We start from the raw sequence: 13,340 nt of genomic DNA, 5'->3' as shown, positions 1-13,340 counted from the left end.
AGTTTCATGTCTGCCAGTGTAACAATACATGGCGGATATGCTCAAAAACAGGCTACACGACACATATTTCTTGTTCTCTAAAGGTGACACAGGGCCTAAAGTATTTCCAGCTATGTCTTATTTACGGTAATTTCATAAATGCTGTTTGCCTATTATAAAAAGCATAGATTTTCATACTTTAGTCATTTTCTCTACTTTTATTTGGCCATTTATGTCCTCCGTGCATAGTGAATATTTATTTAGTTACATACTATGATACTAAAGAAATTATCAGCAAACACTTCAAAAACCAATCCGGTATGAATAATTAGCAGTATTTTAATGGCCTTGCCGTCTTGTGTTTACTCAACCCATATACATGTAAGTGAATCCCCTTATAATTTCAATCCTATGAGTCAATGCAATAAAATTAATGAAATGCACTTTCCAAAAATAAATGTTTCTTTTATGAACAGATAAAATGACAGTAACAAATCTTCAATTTTTAAAATTGATTATACAGCAGATCAATTTCAACATGTGATGAAATTTAAAAAAAAAGAACAATGGAACTCCTTAACAAAAAAAATGCTGTGTTCACTCCAAAGGAATGGTGTAAAACTTTGTACTAATAAAAAAAACAAATTCCGTGCATGAGATGTTGTTCTGTCAATTGATTAAGTCCTGAAAGAAGACTTTAGGGAAAGTAACTTCCTTTCCATTCTTACCGCTGGAAGTACTGGTTACTGCTGAAGTACTGAAGTATCAAAGCAAATAGTTTATAAAGATTCTTCTACAATAACAAAACATTAAACCCTCTGAAGCTATAAATATGGCTATTTCATTTTGATTTTTTTATGGATTAAAAATGGATACATCTCATTGAATCTAGCGAGATATTGCAATTTTGGGACAAGTTAAAATGTAGGTGGGACAAGTTAAATGTAGGTGGGACAAGTTAAATATCTAAAAACAAAACATTCTCTTCTTTGTAGGGATGGGGGGGGGGGTCTTCCCAAAGGAGTAGTTTTTCCTTGGTTTTAATTCATGGCTATGCTTCTGATAGGGATGGAGAGTTTGCCTTCACATAGGAATAGGTTTTACTTCTGACAGGGATGGAGAGTTTGCCTTCACATAGGAATAGGTTTTACTTCTGATAGAGATGGAGAGTTTGCCTTCACATAGGAATAGGTTTTACTTCTGATAGGGATGGAGAGTTTGCCTCACACAGGAATAGGTTTTACTTCTGACAGGGATGGAGAGTTTGCCTTCACACAGGAATAGGTTTTACTTCTGATAGGGATGGAGAGTTTGCCTTCACATAGGAATAGGTTTTACTTCTGATAGGGATGGAGAGTTTGCCTCACACAGGAATAGGTTTTACTTCTGACAGGGATGGAGAGTTTGCCTTCACATAGGAATAGGTTTTACTTCTGACAGGGATGGAGAGTTTGCCTTCACACAGGAATAGGTTTTACTTCTGATATGGATGGAGAGTTTGTCTTCACACAGGAATACGTTTTACTTCTGATAGGGATGGAGAGTTTGCCTTCACATAGGAATAGGTTTTACTTCTGATAGGGATGGAGAGTTTGCCTTCACATAGGAATAGGTTTTACTTCTGATATTGATGGAGAGTTTGCCTTCACATAGGAATAGGTTTTACTTCTGATATGGATGGAGAGTTTGCCTTCACATAGGAATAGGTTTTACTTCTGATAGGGATGGAGAGTTGCCTCACACAGGAATAGGTTTTACTTCTGATATGGATGGAGAGTTTGTCTTCACACAGGAATAGGTTTTACTTCTGATCTGGATGGAGAGTTTGTCTTCACACAGGAACAGGTTTTACTTCTGATAGGGATGGAGAGTTTGCCTTCACATAGGAATAGGTTTTACTTCTGATACAGATGGAGAGTTTGCCTTCACATAGGAATAGGTTTTACTTCTGATAGGGATGGAGAGTTTGCCTTCACATAGGAATAGGTTTTACTTCTGATAGGGATGGAGAGTTTGCCTTCACACAGGAATAGGTTTTACTTCTGATATGGATGGAGAGTTTGTCTTCACACAGGAATAGGTTTTACTTCTGATACAGATGGAGAGTTTGCCTTCACATAGGAATAGGTTTTACTTCTGATAGGGATGGAGAGTTTGCCTTCACATAGGAATAGGTTTTACTTCTGATAGGGATGGAGAGTTTGCCTTCACATAGGAATAGGTTTTACTTCTGATATTGATGGAGAGTTTGCCTTCACATAGGAATAGGTTTTACTTCTGATAGGGATGGAGAGTTTGCCTTCACATAGGAATAGGTTTTACTTCTGATATTGATGGAGAGTTTGCCTTCACATAGGAATAGGTTTTACTTCTGATAGGGATGGAGAGTTTGCCTTCACATAGGAATAGGTTTTACTTCTGATATTGATGGAGAGTTTGCTTCACATAGGAATAGGTTTTACTTCTGATAGGGATGGAGAGTTTGCCTTCACATAGGAATAGGTTTTACTTCTGATACAGATGGAGAGTTTGCCTTCACATAGGAATAGGTTTTACTTCTGACAGGGATGGAGAGTTTGCCTTCACATAGAAATAGGTTTTACTTCTGACAGGGATGGAGAGTTTGCCTTCACATAGGAATAGGTTTTACTGCTGACAGGGATGGAGAGTTTGCCTTCACATAGGAATAGGTTTTACTTCTGACAGGGATGGAGAGTTTGCCTCACACAGGAATAGGTTTTACTTCTGACAGGGATGGAGAGTTTGCCTTCACACAGGAATAGGTTTTACTTCTGATAGGGATGGAGAGTTTGCCTTCACATAGGAATAGGTTTTACTTCTGATAGGGATGGAGAGTTTGCCTCACACAGGAATAGGTTTTACTTCTGACAGGGATGGAGAGTTTGCCTTCACATAGGAATAGGTTTTACTTCTGACAGGGATGGAGAGTTTGCCTTCACACAGGAATAGGTTTGACTTCTGATATGGATGGAGAGTTTGTCTTCACACAGGAATACGTTTTACTTCTGATATTGATGGAGAGTTTGCCTTCACATAGGAATAGGTTTTACTTCTGATAGGGATGGAGAGTTTGCCTTCACATAGGAATAGGTTTTACTTCTGATATTGATGGAGAGTTTGCCTTCACATAGGAATAGGTTTTACTTCTGATATGGATGGAGAGTTTGCCTTCACATAGGAATAGGTTTTACTTCTGATAGGGATGGAGAGTTTGCCTCACACAGGAATAGGTTTTACTTCTGATATGGATGGAGAGTTTGTCTTCACACAGGAATAGGTTTTACTTCTGATATGGATGGAGAGTTTGTCTTCACACAGGAATAGGTTTTACTTCTGATAGGGATGGAGAGTTTGCCTTCACATAGGAATAGGTTTTACTTCTGATAGGGATGGAGAGTTTGCCTTCACATAGGAATAGGTTTCACTTCTGATACAGATGGAGAGTTTGCCTTCACATAGGAATAGGTTTTACTTCTGATATTGATGGAGAGTTTGCCTTCACATAGGAATAGGTTTTACTTCTGATAGGGATGGAGAGTTTGCCTTCACATAGGAATAGGTTTTACTTCTGATAGGGATGGAGAGTTTGCCTTCACATAGGAATAGGTTTTACTTCTGATAGGGATGGAGAGTTTGCCTTCACATAGGAATAGGTTTTACTTCTGATATTGATGGAGAGTTTGCCTTCACATAGGAATAGGTTTTACTTCTGATAGGGATGGAGAGTTTGCCTTCACATAGGAATAGGTTTTACTTCTGATACAGATGGAGAGTTTGCCTTCACATAGGAATAGGTTTTACTTCTGACAGGGATGGAGAGTTTGCCTTCACATAGGAATAGGTTTTACTTCTGACAGGGATGGAGAGTTTGCCTTCACATAGGAATAGGTTTTACTTCTGACAGGGATGGAGAGTTTGCCTTCACATAGGAATAGGTTTTACTTCTGATATGGATTAACTTCAAATAGTAATAAGTGTCACTCATGATAGAGATCGAGAGTTTGTTTTCAATGGAGAAGAATTGTTATTTCTAATAGGGATGGAGAGTTTGCCTTCACACAGGAATAAGTATTACTTACGATAGTAAAGAACAGTTTGTCTTCACAGAGGAATCATTGTAATTTGGATTAAATTCATGGTTTATAGCAAACTTTAAATCCATCAAAGTTGGTACGAAACAAATGGTTGGTTGTTTTAGAGTTTCATGTTGTGATTTAGTACTACGACATTTGGAGTAATGTACCTTGCCCAAGAACCAACCAGGGTAGCAGAACAAAGCTGAAGCCATGGTAGGATTCAAACCAACACCATTCTGATCACAAGTCTGGAATGCTAAACAAAATAACATTTTATTTAATCTATTTAAGTGGTCATTACTGCTGAAGAACTTTGTGAAAATAGTAACATTACCTCAATACTGAGATCATTGACAGCACTGCACAGCCGATTCAGTGTGCTCAATGCAGGGTGACTGCCAAACTGGTTCTCTGTCTTGAAATATTCATCTATGAAGCGGGTAGCTGAAAAATGGTCAATGTATAAAACTTAGTACATACATGTAAACATGGTATGCACAATTTACTGTCAAATACTGATCAGTTTTACAGAAGAAACCCAACAATCTATACCCATCCAAATGGTACATAAATGCTTTTGAACTCTAAGTACCAAGTCTATACACTGCATTAATATTTAAAACTGATTCAGTTATGATAATTTTGTGAATTCACACATTTTTAGTATCAATGGCAAATGTCATTAACATATCATGTTTCAAAACCTTTGTTTATGTTTAGTTTTCTTTGAAATCTCTAATCACAAAACCCCAATTGCAGTTGCACTAAACCATTAAATTCGAGAGAGATGACATGTCCTGAAGGTGCTCCTGCAAATCCTAAACCAGCACCTGCTGCACACATCCCAGTAGCAACTGTTGCCATGTTAACCTTTACATGCTATTACTGTTAGAAAAACAGTACTTTAGATGTAACGGAGGAAAGAGTTACTGACATAAGGGTAGCCAAACTAATGTGCAAACAAATAGATCAATGATATCACTATATTTCCAATAATAACCAGCGAGAATAATCATCCTTTTATGAAATAACAGTTGGTTAAACAAATTAAAAGATAAAACTGACCCTGAACTTTGATCCAAATCTTGATCTTATCTTTGTTGTTCTGCATGGGGCCTGGCATCGGCTTCAAACTAGAATCCTAGAAAGAACAATATTTGTAAGTTACTCAAGAAAATAAAAACGTTTATTGTTGTATTACATAAATACAGAAGAGGCTTGCCATTTTGTTGCATAAAGAATTATATTTTGAGTGATGCCAATCTGAAAATTACTGCATTGTCTGTAATTTCATCATAATTAGTTTCTGTCCTGTAATTTTTGCACAAAGATTTTGGGGTTCCTACAAACAGTGTTTTTGCATGCCTAAAAAAGAACAATCAAGAACCTGTCACAAACAAAGCATCAGCTTCCACTGCCTCCTACAACACGGCTACAGGACCAGACACTGGTTATAGTACCAAGTCAATCAAAGGTAGTAAAATATGACTAAACTCTTTCTTTAAATTGATACCATCTAATGGAACAGGATTCTAGGGGTTGGGCAGACTTTAGAAACAGTAGATATCTCCTCTAAAAATATGGTGAGATTGAGAGCATAATAAAAATGAACTATGTGTGCAAGTGGTGAAAAACTTGATCCAAAATGTGTCCCCAATAAAAAAGGAAGTCTTTTTCTGATTGTATAGTTCATACATCTAAATTAAAATGTAGATATAGTTTTAAACATAAAGATCAAAGATATCTCTTATGTACAAATATATACAGACACATAAAAAACAATGGACTGTGTCCAGCACTGTTAAGAATGACTATGTAAGACATTTAAAGAATAACCTGTTCCATCTCTATAAAATTTGAATGTCCTAGTTCCAGAGATTTCAATATACACCTCTCCCTCGGTAACTCGCGCACAACAGGCTCTACAAACATAGACCGCACTATAAGCATGGCGTGATTTACCGAGGGACCTCCAAAAATTTGTTTTGACATCGTGAAAACCTTTGGGGGGGGGGGGAGAGTGGCAGGGGGAGGAAGTGGCATTAGGGTACTGGGCTGTTTATTGACTGAATCCTCATTTTACAATCACACTGATGATAATTTTTAATAACACGCTTTTTCTAATGAAGTTGTTAGTTATTCTGTTTAAATAACATTTATTTTCAAAATGTCCAACATATGAAAGATCGTTCAAACTGGTTTCAACAACCATCACGTGTACATGAAAAAAATCTGTGTATTATATCACTGCTTTTTGTTTTCTTGCTGAGTCTGGTTCATGTAGTGGTGTTTCATATTACCCTGCCGAATTGGGAGTCCACAGTGCAGGGAACTAGACAAGCTGTTGATACACCACCTAATAAGATTCCTTTTCTTAAAAAGCATGCGACATTTCGTGAGACAATCGTCATCGCTGAAACTCAATTTTGTATTGGTCAATGAGTACAATACTGATGTCGTGAATTAATTAATTGGAATTAATAATGAAACTTCTTACCATCCCTGAGGATATCTCTAAGTGCCAGTTCAAGAATTCTCTGAAACTCGCTTGCCCACAATGGTCTGTATCTGTGAAATCAAGCTCTTTATTTTACGAAGTATTCGTTTCACTTGGCTGCCTTGTTTTCTTTGATCACATTTATGAAAGAGTCGGTTAATTTAAGGTAGTTTATGTTACATACACAATAACATTTATAAGTGTTTGATTGATCAAATGAAGTGAGTTCACCCAATTTTAAGTTTGTAGGATTTTCGTGCCTTTTGACTTTTCATTTATCCCACCTCCTTTATTTGATTCAAAAGACATAATTAACATGATGATACAAAGGAGAACAGCTTTTGATTCAGTGCAACAATACAACAAATACTCCTGGAAGTCAGTTATCAAAATACGGTCAGCACTTAATTAGGTTCTCATAGCTGTTACGGTAGATTGACGAATTTTACGTTTAATTACAAGAGGACACATTGCATTTATGATGATTACACTTAAAAGAAACTAAAAGATAGAACTAGAACACAAATTTCAATTGATAGATAAAAAATTATTTAATTTGTATTTATTTATTAAAGGACTGCCTCCACTCAGCATGAGTGACATTTTCATTGACTGAAATATTCTTACATATCGTTAATTGCAGTGTACAAGGAATGTCGATTGGAAAGAAAATGTAAAACATTGTATGACCTATTTTTGAATTTGATATTAAATAGTGTTGATTAAAATTTCCAGGTCCTATCAACTGTTTTCGACGATAAAACGAGAGATACATCAAAGTTTCTGTTACCAATTTTGATCACGATTTCCTTCAAGTTCAACAAATGTGGACCAATTTTTGGGGTATTTTCTGGTTTAAAAAATGGGATCCACGCCTGATCCCACATAATAAGCGGGTTTGCAAGTTATCAGGTGAGTTATCCAGGGAGTGGTGTACAATTCTTTCTGTTAGATATTTGTGTCATCAATGAAAACAAGTACTTTCTCATTACCTCCTCAAAACTGAATACATTTCCAGTTTACAAACATGTTAGAGGCACTGTTATTTATAACCAATACTAGTTTTCATACATTTACTAATGTTTGTCCACAGGAGTGCAGTACATTGTACAGAAAAAAGATCTGAGTAATCTAATTTTGATATTCAATTAACAATGTCTTGAAGCATTATACTTCCTGAGCCCATGACCCCACCATGAGTGGTACAGAGAGAAGGGGAGTATATGATGTTATATTCCAAATATGAAGTGAATCAGTAAAAAGGTTATAGAAATGTAAGTGATAACAACATCTTGAAACAAAATACAATCACAAGACCCCAACCAGGGTGTGATACTGAGAGAAGTCTGTGACAATATTATATTCCAAAAGAAACTGTTTAGGAGTCAGATAAATATTTAACAAAGAAAACATAACTTGAAACAAAATGTACCCCCAATATATTTCTTGACACTGGGTGTTTGAGTGGTATTTAGAGATGGGGAGCATGTGGTGATGACATATTCATACCAGGCCAGGGTCCTCATGTCGAGTCCATAAAAAATGGATCAGCCTTAACCCCAAGGTGAAAAGTTACAGGATAAACTAATAAACTGTTTAAATGTCATAGTAATCCATCCTCAGTACAAAGAAAAGCCATCAAGGTTTAGGAAATATAAGTAAATGAAACAAACTTCCCCCCAAAAATGAATGCAGATTTTCTGTTACTATGACCTTGACCACAGAGTCTGAGGAAAATGAGAATGTTGCAGAATGAATTGTGTTACCATCATAATAATTCATCCCAACTATAAGCACGTTGCAAGGGGGGGAAAGGATATATAAGCAAATAAAAATCTCGCCTCATGACATTTACTGCAAAACCTTACTTTTCTATCATCATGACCATGATCACAATGTCAAAGAGGCGAGTGTGCATGTCACAAAATGAACTGTCTTAGCATCATAATGATTCGTCCAAAATATCAAAATCCATCAAGGGGTTTCTGGAAATATAAGCATGTGGGGAAAAAAAGACTTTAAGCAGAATAATGACATAAATTTTCTTTGACTGGGCCATTAATTCCAACAATGAAGGGGTGATTATAAATGACAATGAATAAAATTGTCTCAGCTTTATCCTTGCCAAGTCTGATAAGAATCAATCAAGGGCTTTAGAAGTATATGTGAATAAAAAAATTTAGTTAACAAAGACCAACTTTTCAACATGATGAAACTAAAATGGGCTTTAAAAAAATGAAATAGTGAAATTGGCAAGAAAAGTTGGTCACTGTGACAGCAACAGTAGGTCATGGAGGTGAATAATATCCCTGATTTAATACTCACCAAATTTAATGACTGCACTCACAACAGTGTTAAATGAACTGACTTCAAAAATGTATGTTAACTACTGGAGTCTGAAAAGTGGGCCCTTTCGACCTATGTTTGCTGTGGTGAGTTGTACCTTTAAATAATGAATACATATGCGAAGTTTCTTGACCGTACATACAATAATAAAGAGATACTGATAAACTGCCACAAAGTGAAATAACAAAAACTGATCACCATGACCTACTTTTTCCCATAGTGAGTAGAGCCCAAGATGTATACACCCATAAAGTTTTATGGTTGTATATACAATGCAAAGAAATGTAATGCTGGCATCTACAATGCCAATGCCATCACAAATTTCATCGCTAGTCTTTCAGTGGAAACCCCATATTGATATCCCATACTGATATGAGCATCCATTCTGGAGAAGTAGTATTAACAACCTTTTCAAAAGGCCAACTTGAATAAGAGACTGGCAGCATTTTCATTTACGACCAAATAGACATCATAAGAAGTCTTTTAGCTGAAACATGTTAATATGACCATCCATTCAGTCAGACTCTAAAAATGGCCTCTTTTCTGGAAGCCTGAGCAGCACCATTTTCATTTAGGACCATGTAGACCATGGGATGAATGTGTATGTAACGTTTCAAGGCAACTGTACAAGTAATTTAGGAGAAGTAGCAACAAGAAAAACCTTTTCTCAGCAATACCAAGATCAAGGGGACATAAGAAATCAGTACAGAAGGTGTTCTGTATGATCAGATTCATCCGAGATATAGTTCAAATGAACCTTCACAGCAAATTCAGTTCAAAATCTAATAATAAATACGGATGCCTGAGCAGACAGACAGAGAGAGATAAGTGTAAGATGGACCATTTCATTCAAGTGACAAAAAGTGTACAACAATTAAAGACAATACCCTAAGACCAAATTTACTTAAATGCTACTTTTCCATTTCAAAAAGGATCAATTTTACAAGAACTCTTTTATTTGGGTATAAAATGTAGCACATCGTATCAAGGACAAGTCAATAAAAAATCCATTCATCCAGTCAAGCAAGAACTATAATTTTATATTTAAGCAGAATAAACTCTTAGTTAATCATCTATTATATTAGAGAAATCTAAAATTTGATTTGAACAAACTATACTTTTTAGTTGTGTGAAAGGTTGTTTTTTTGGACATGGGATGGGAGGGGGGGAGGAGGGCTTTTTGTTTGACCCATCTAACACTGCTTGTAAGTAATTTCAAATTCACACCAATCTGCTTTCCCTATGGTAAGCATTTATTAGTATCAGCTTGCAATGGACAGGTAGGGAGATTTTGTCAGGAACCAGGTCCAGGAATCTGGCAGGGTTTGGATTTCACACAATCCCATTTTGTACCGTTTCCCCATCCACCTCTCTCACCCCCCATTTTTTCTTACCCATAAAACATTTTTACATTTTATTGCTGTCAAGGGCAGGGGGAAACCCAAACTGGGAAAATCAAACTTTTTAAGCAAGTAAAATGCTTGACTGAGCTTGATCCAATCAAATGGAATACAAAGCTGGCAATATTCTCAACAGATCATCATTTTCATTGAAGGGAAACACCCAACGACCCTGAAGCAGCACTGGGGAGACTGGAAAATTCACTTGCCATTTTGAGGTGGATTAGCCTATTACATCATTAAAAGATCCAGGGGGTGATACAGCTAGTGGAAGTACATGACATTAGTTTTAACCACAATATCTTACAGAAAATTACCCACAATGCATTGCAAATGTTGTGCTAGATTGTACATGAACTATCGCTGCACCTGAAATTGTCTGGTACAAATTATACTTCCAGCTGAAAGAGAAATTTATTACCTGTCTAAAATAACTGGGTTCTCCTGCTATTAAGCTTGAAGCTCTAATAAAAACATGTTCCAGTATTTAAAACATAGTCAAATAATATATAAAGGCAAGGCTAACAACAGCTGGACATGAATCAACTCGTTTCATAAATTCAATATTAAATCATTACCCATTTGAGATTCTTTTTTATCACATAGTTTTTATTTCATTCAAAATGCAATTTTCATTTGTTGTGCATAAAATATAGATAGATCAAAGAATAGGTGTCTATCTGAATAAAGAGAACAAGCAACAAAATCATTTTCAAAACATAATCAATGGTTGTGATGTCACATTGTTTGATATGGTACACAGTAGGCCTAGAGTACATGTTTACCCTAACATGTCCCTTTCAAAACTAAACAATACATTTTTGCAATTTTCATGTGAAATAGGATTGCCAGATGCAGAAATGTCCATATTTGCTGTAATGTATTGTGCCTGGATATTTGCAGTATTTGATTTAGAACAGCAGACTAGACAGAAGATGTAAACAAATTTGTGTAAATATGCTGTGGTTGGATAAAGTTCTGCAGTTGGAAGACTGGATTATATCTACTATCTTCTGTGAATAAAGATGAGTTTAATTATTTCAATCAGTTAACATTTAAACCCTGTTTGTATATAGGGTGGATTCCATGCTACAGATGTACCGCCCTATACCCCCACCCCACACACTGGCTATCAAATGAGCAATACCTTAGTTTTACTTCTTGTTGTTGTTCTTGTGTTTTACGCCATTTTTCTTATGATGATATTGTTATATATGACATAACAAACCCCTTGAGGGGAAACTGTCCATGTTCAGACAGCCAAGATAATTTTGTCTCAATTTCCTTTTGTGAGTTGAATTGAATCATGACTGCCAAATTGTTCATTGAAAACAAAACATTCCAAAAGGCAGGGTTAAAATGGTTTCCCATGATCACAGCCAATCAGAATCAGAATACTGCACAATCATTTCATGAATTTATTTGGACCAATCAGAACCAAAGTGATATGTAACATGTGATATCAAAGATATAAAACTACACATACAAAACTATACTGACTATGTTATATGATACAGTAACAAGCTTCATGATTTAAATCATACGTTTAAAATCAAATGGTCCAAATGATATCAATAACAATATCCAGGATTTAAAATCAAATATTTAATTGGTAAAGTATTTTTCTTCCAGAAAATGTGAAGACATGTCTACTCGACCTGTATGAATTGTACTTTAATAGCAAAAAACTAAATTTAAACTTACTTTTGAAAGAAGTGGCCTGTCTGATGAAGCACCACCCAGTTTGCCCCAACTTCTGGGATTTAGACTGGGCAGGAATGACATCTTGGAAGATGCACTACTCTTCTCCTTACCTGCAATATATTTATTCTTGTTTCAATATCAATTTTCCTGTCATGTTCTATACTGAAGATGCCCGCGTGCAGAAAGACTAATGATGCAGTCTTTCCAAGTCTATAACCTGTGTACATGGGACCAACAGTCTACTGGCTGAAAAGAATTTCCAGATCACAAATAAAATTGTTTCATCTTTGTAACTGCTGAGTTCTAACACCATTTTAAATAATTTTGAGAAACTCCATCATACTAATTGACCAGTTTGGTAAAAGACATTTTTTTTTTACATGTCTGCAAGATACCTGTAAGTGCATGACTAAATTCTTTATCATGGCCACTAACCTTGAACCTGACACCATGAACAAAAGATGAATTTGCTTAAATCTATCATTCCCGTTTGTTTTTTTTAAACAAAAGAACCCAACAGTTATTCAAGTGGCATCATTCGAGGTAATCGTGATATTTTCACATCCTCAAGTTGATAAAAATCAATTGACACTTGTTCATGTTATCATGCTAAAAATCTAGTATATCTTGAAGTCTGAGTCGAGACCTTTTGAACTTGAAATATCAGCGTGCTGACAATCAATCTGTTCGGTGGAATGCAATTAAATACAAAACTTGGTAAAAATTAACTTGCATACCTACAAGTCACTGTTCATAATGAAGTCTAAAAATGCAATCAATGACCTTAACTTGACTCCAAGGTTAATTAGGGCTGGTTTTCAAAACTCCTTAAAAAGTGCAGATATTGGGGGTCAGATCTGCATGGTTTTCATTCAGAACTACTTAAATGGCCCAGGAAGCATTTAAGTCAAAACTTTATGTCAGTTCCATCAACCATGCAAGAGAAGCAGTGACAACAGTGTTCTGAAACAGCCACTACAATGCTATTATGGAGTTCATTCAAAACCAGCTAAATATTTCATGCAATGTCATAGCAATACCCCATGACAATTGTTACTTATTGTGGCGGCAACATAAAATAATTGTATTGCATGATTGAGACTGATTTTTTTTCTCCATTTGCTTAGCACGTTTTCATAACAGTCGGTGCTTCAAAGGTAATACGTTTTCTTTGAAATTTCAGGAAACTATTTTATCTGAGTACATTTGGTCGAATGTAGTTACTGTTCCTCCCTGCCTATTGAATAGACCAAACAAGTAAGATGTTTTCTTTACCTTTGTGGTAGCAGAGTGCTGCTGCTTCCACGCATGCACCAG

At 35.9% G+C, this 13,340-nt stretch overlaps 1 protein-coding gene across 3 annotated transcripts in view; it reads right to left on the bottom strand.

Moving 5' to 3' along the window:
* Window positions 1-13,340, bottom strand: part of LOC149798521 (E3 ubiquitin-protein ligase TRIP12-like) — a 165,863-nt gene that overhangs the window by 66,692 nt on the left and 85,831 nt on the right. For all 3 annotated transcript variants that reach the window (XM_089957328.1, XM_089957327.1, XM_089957329.1), the window contains exons 22-24: window positions 12,024-12,133; window positions 5,142-5,217; window positions 4,411-4,520 (exon numbers count right to left, since the gene is read on the bottom strand). In XM_089957328.1, coding sequence (XP_089813454.1) covers window positions 4,411-4,520; window positions 5,142-5,217; window positions 12,024-12,133 — 296 coding nt within the window. The remainder of the gene's footprint in view (window positions 1-4,410; window positions 4,521-5,141; window positions 5,218-12,023; window positions 12,134-13,340) is intronic.

The sequence above is a fragment of the Sinohyriopsis cumingii genome, chromosome 5 (assembly GCF_028554795.1).
Source record: "Sinohyriopsis cumingii isolate HCF-2022 chromosome 5, ASM2855479v2, whole genome shotgun sequence".
NCBI classification, from domain to species: Eukaryota; Metazoa; Mollusca; class Bivalvia; order Unionida; family Unionidae; genus Sinohyriopsis; species Sinohyriopsis cumingii.
Note: the sequence above shows the minus strand (reverse complement) of the source record. Positions and strands in the feature narration are given on the sequence as shown.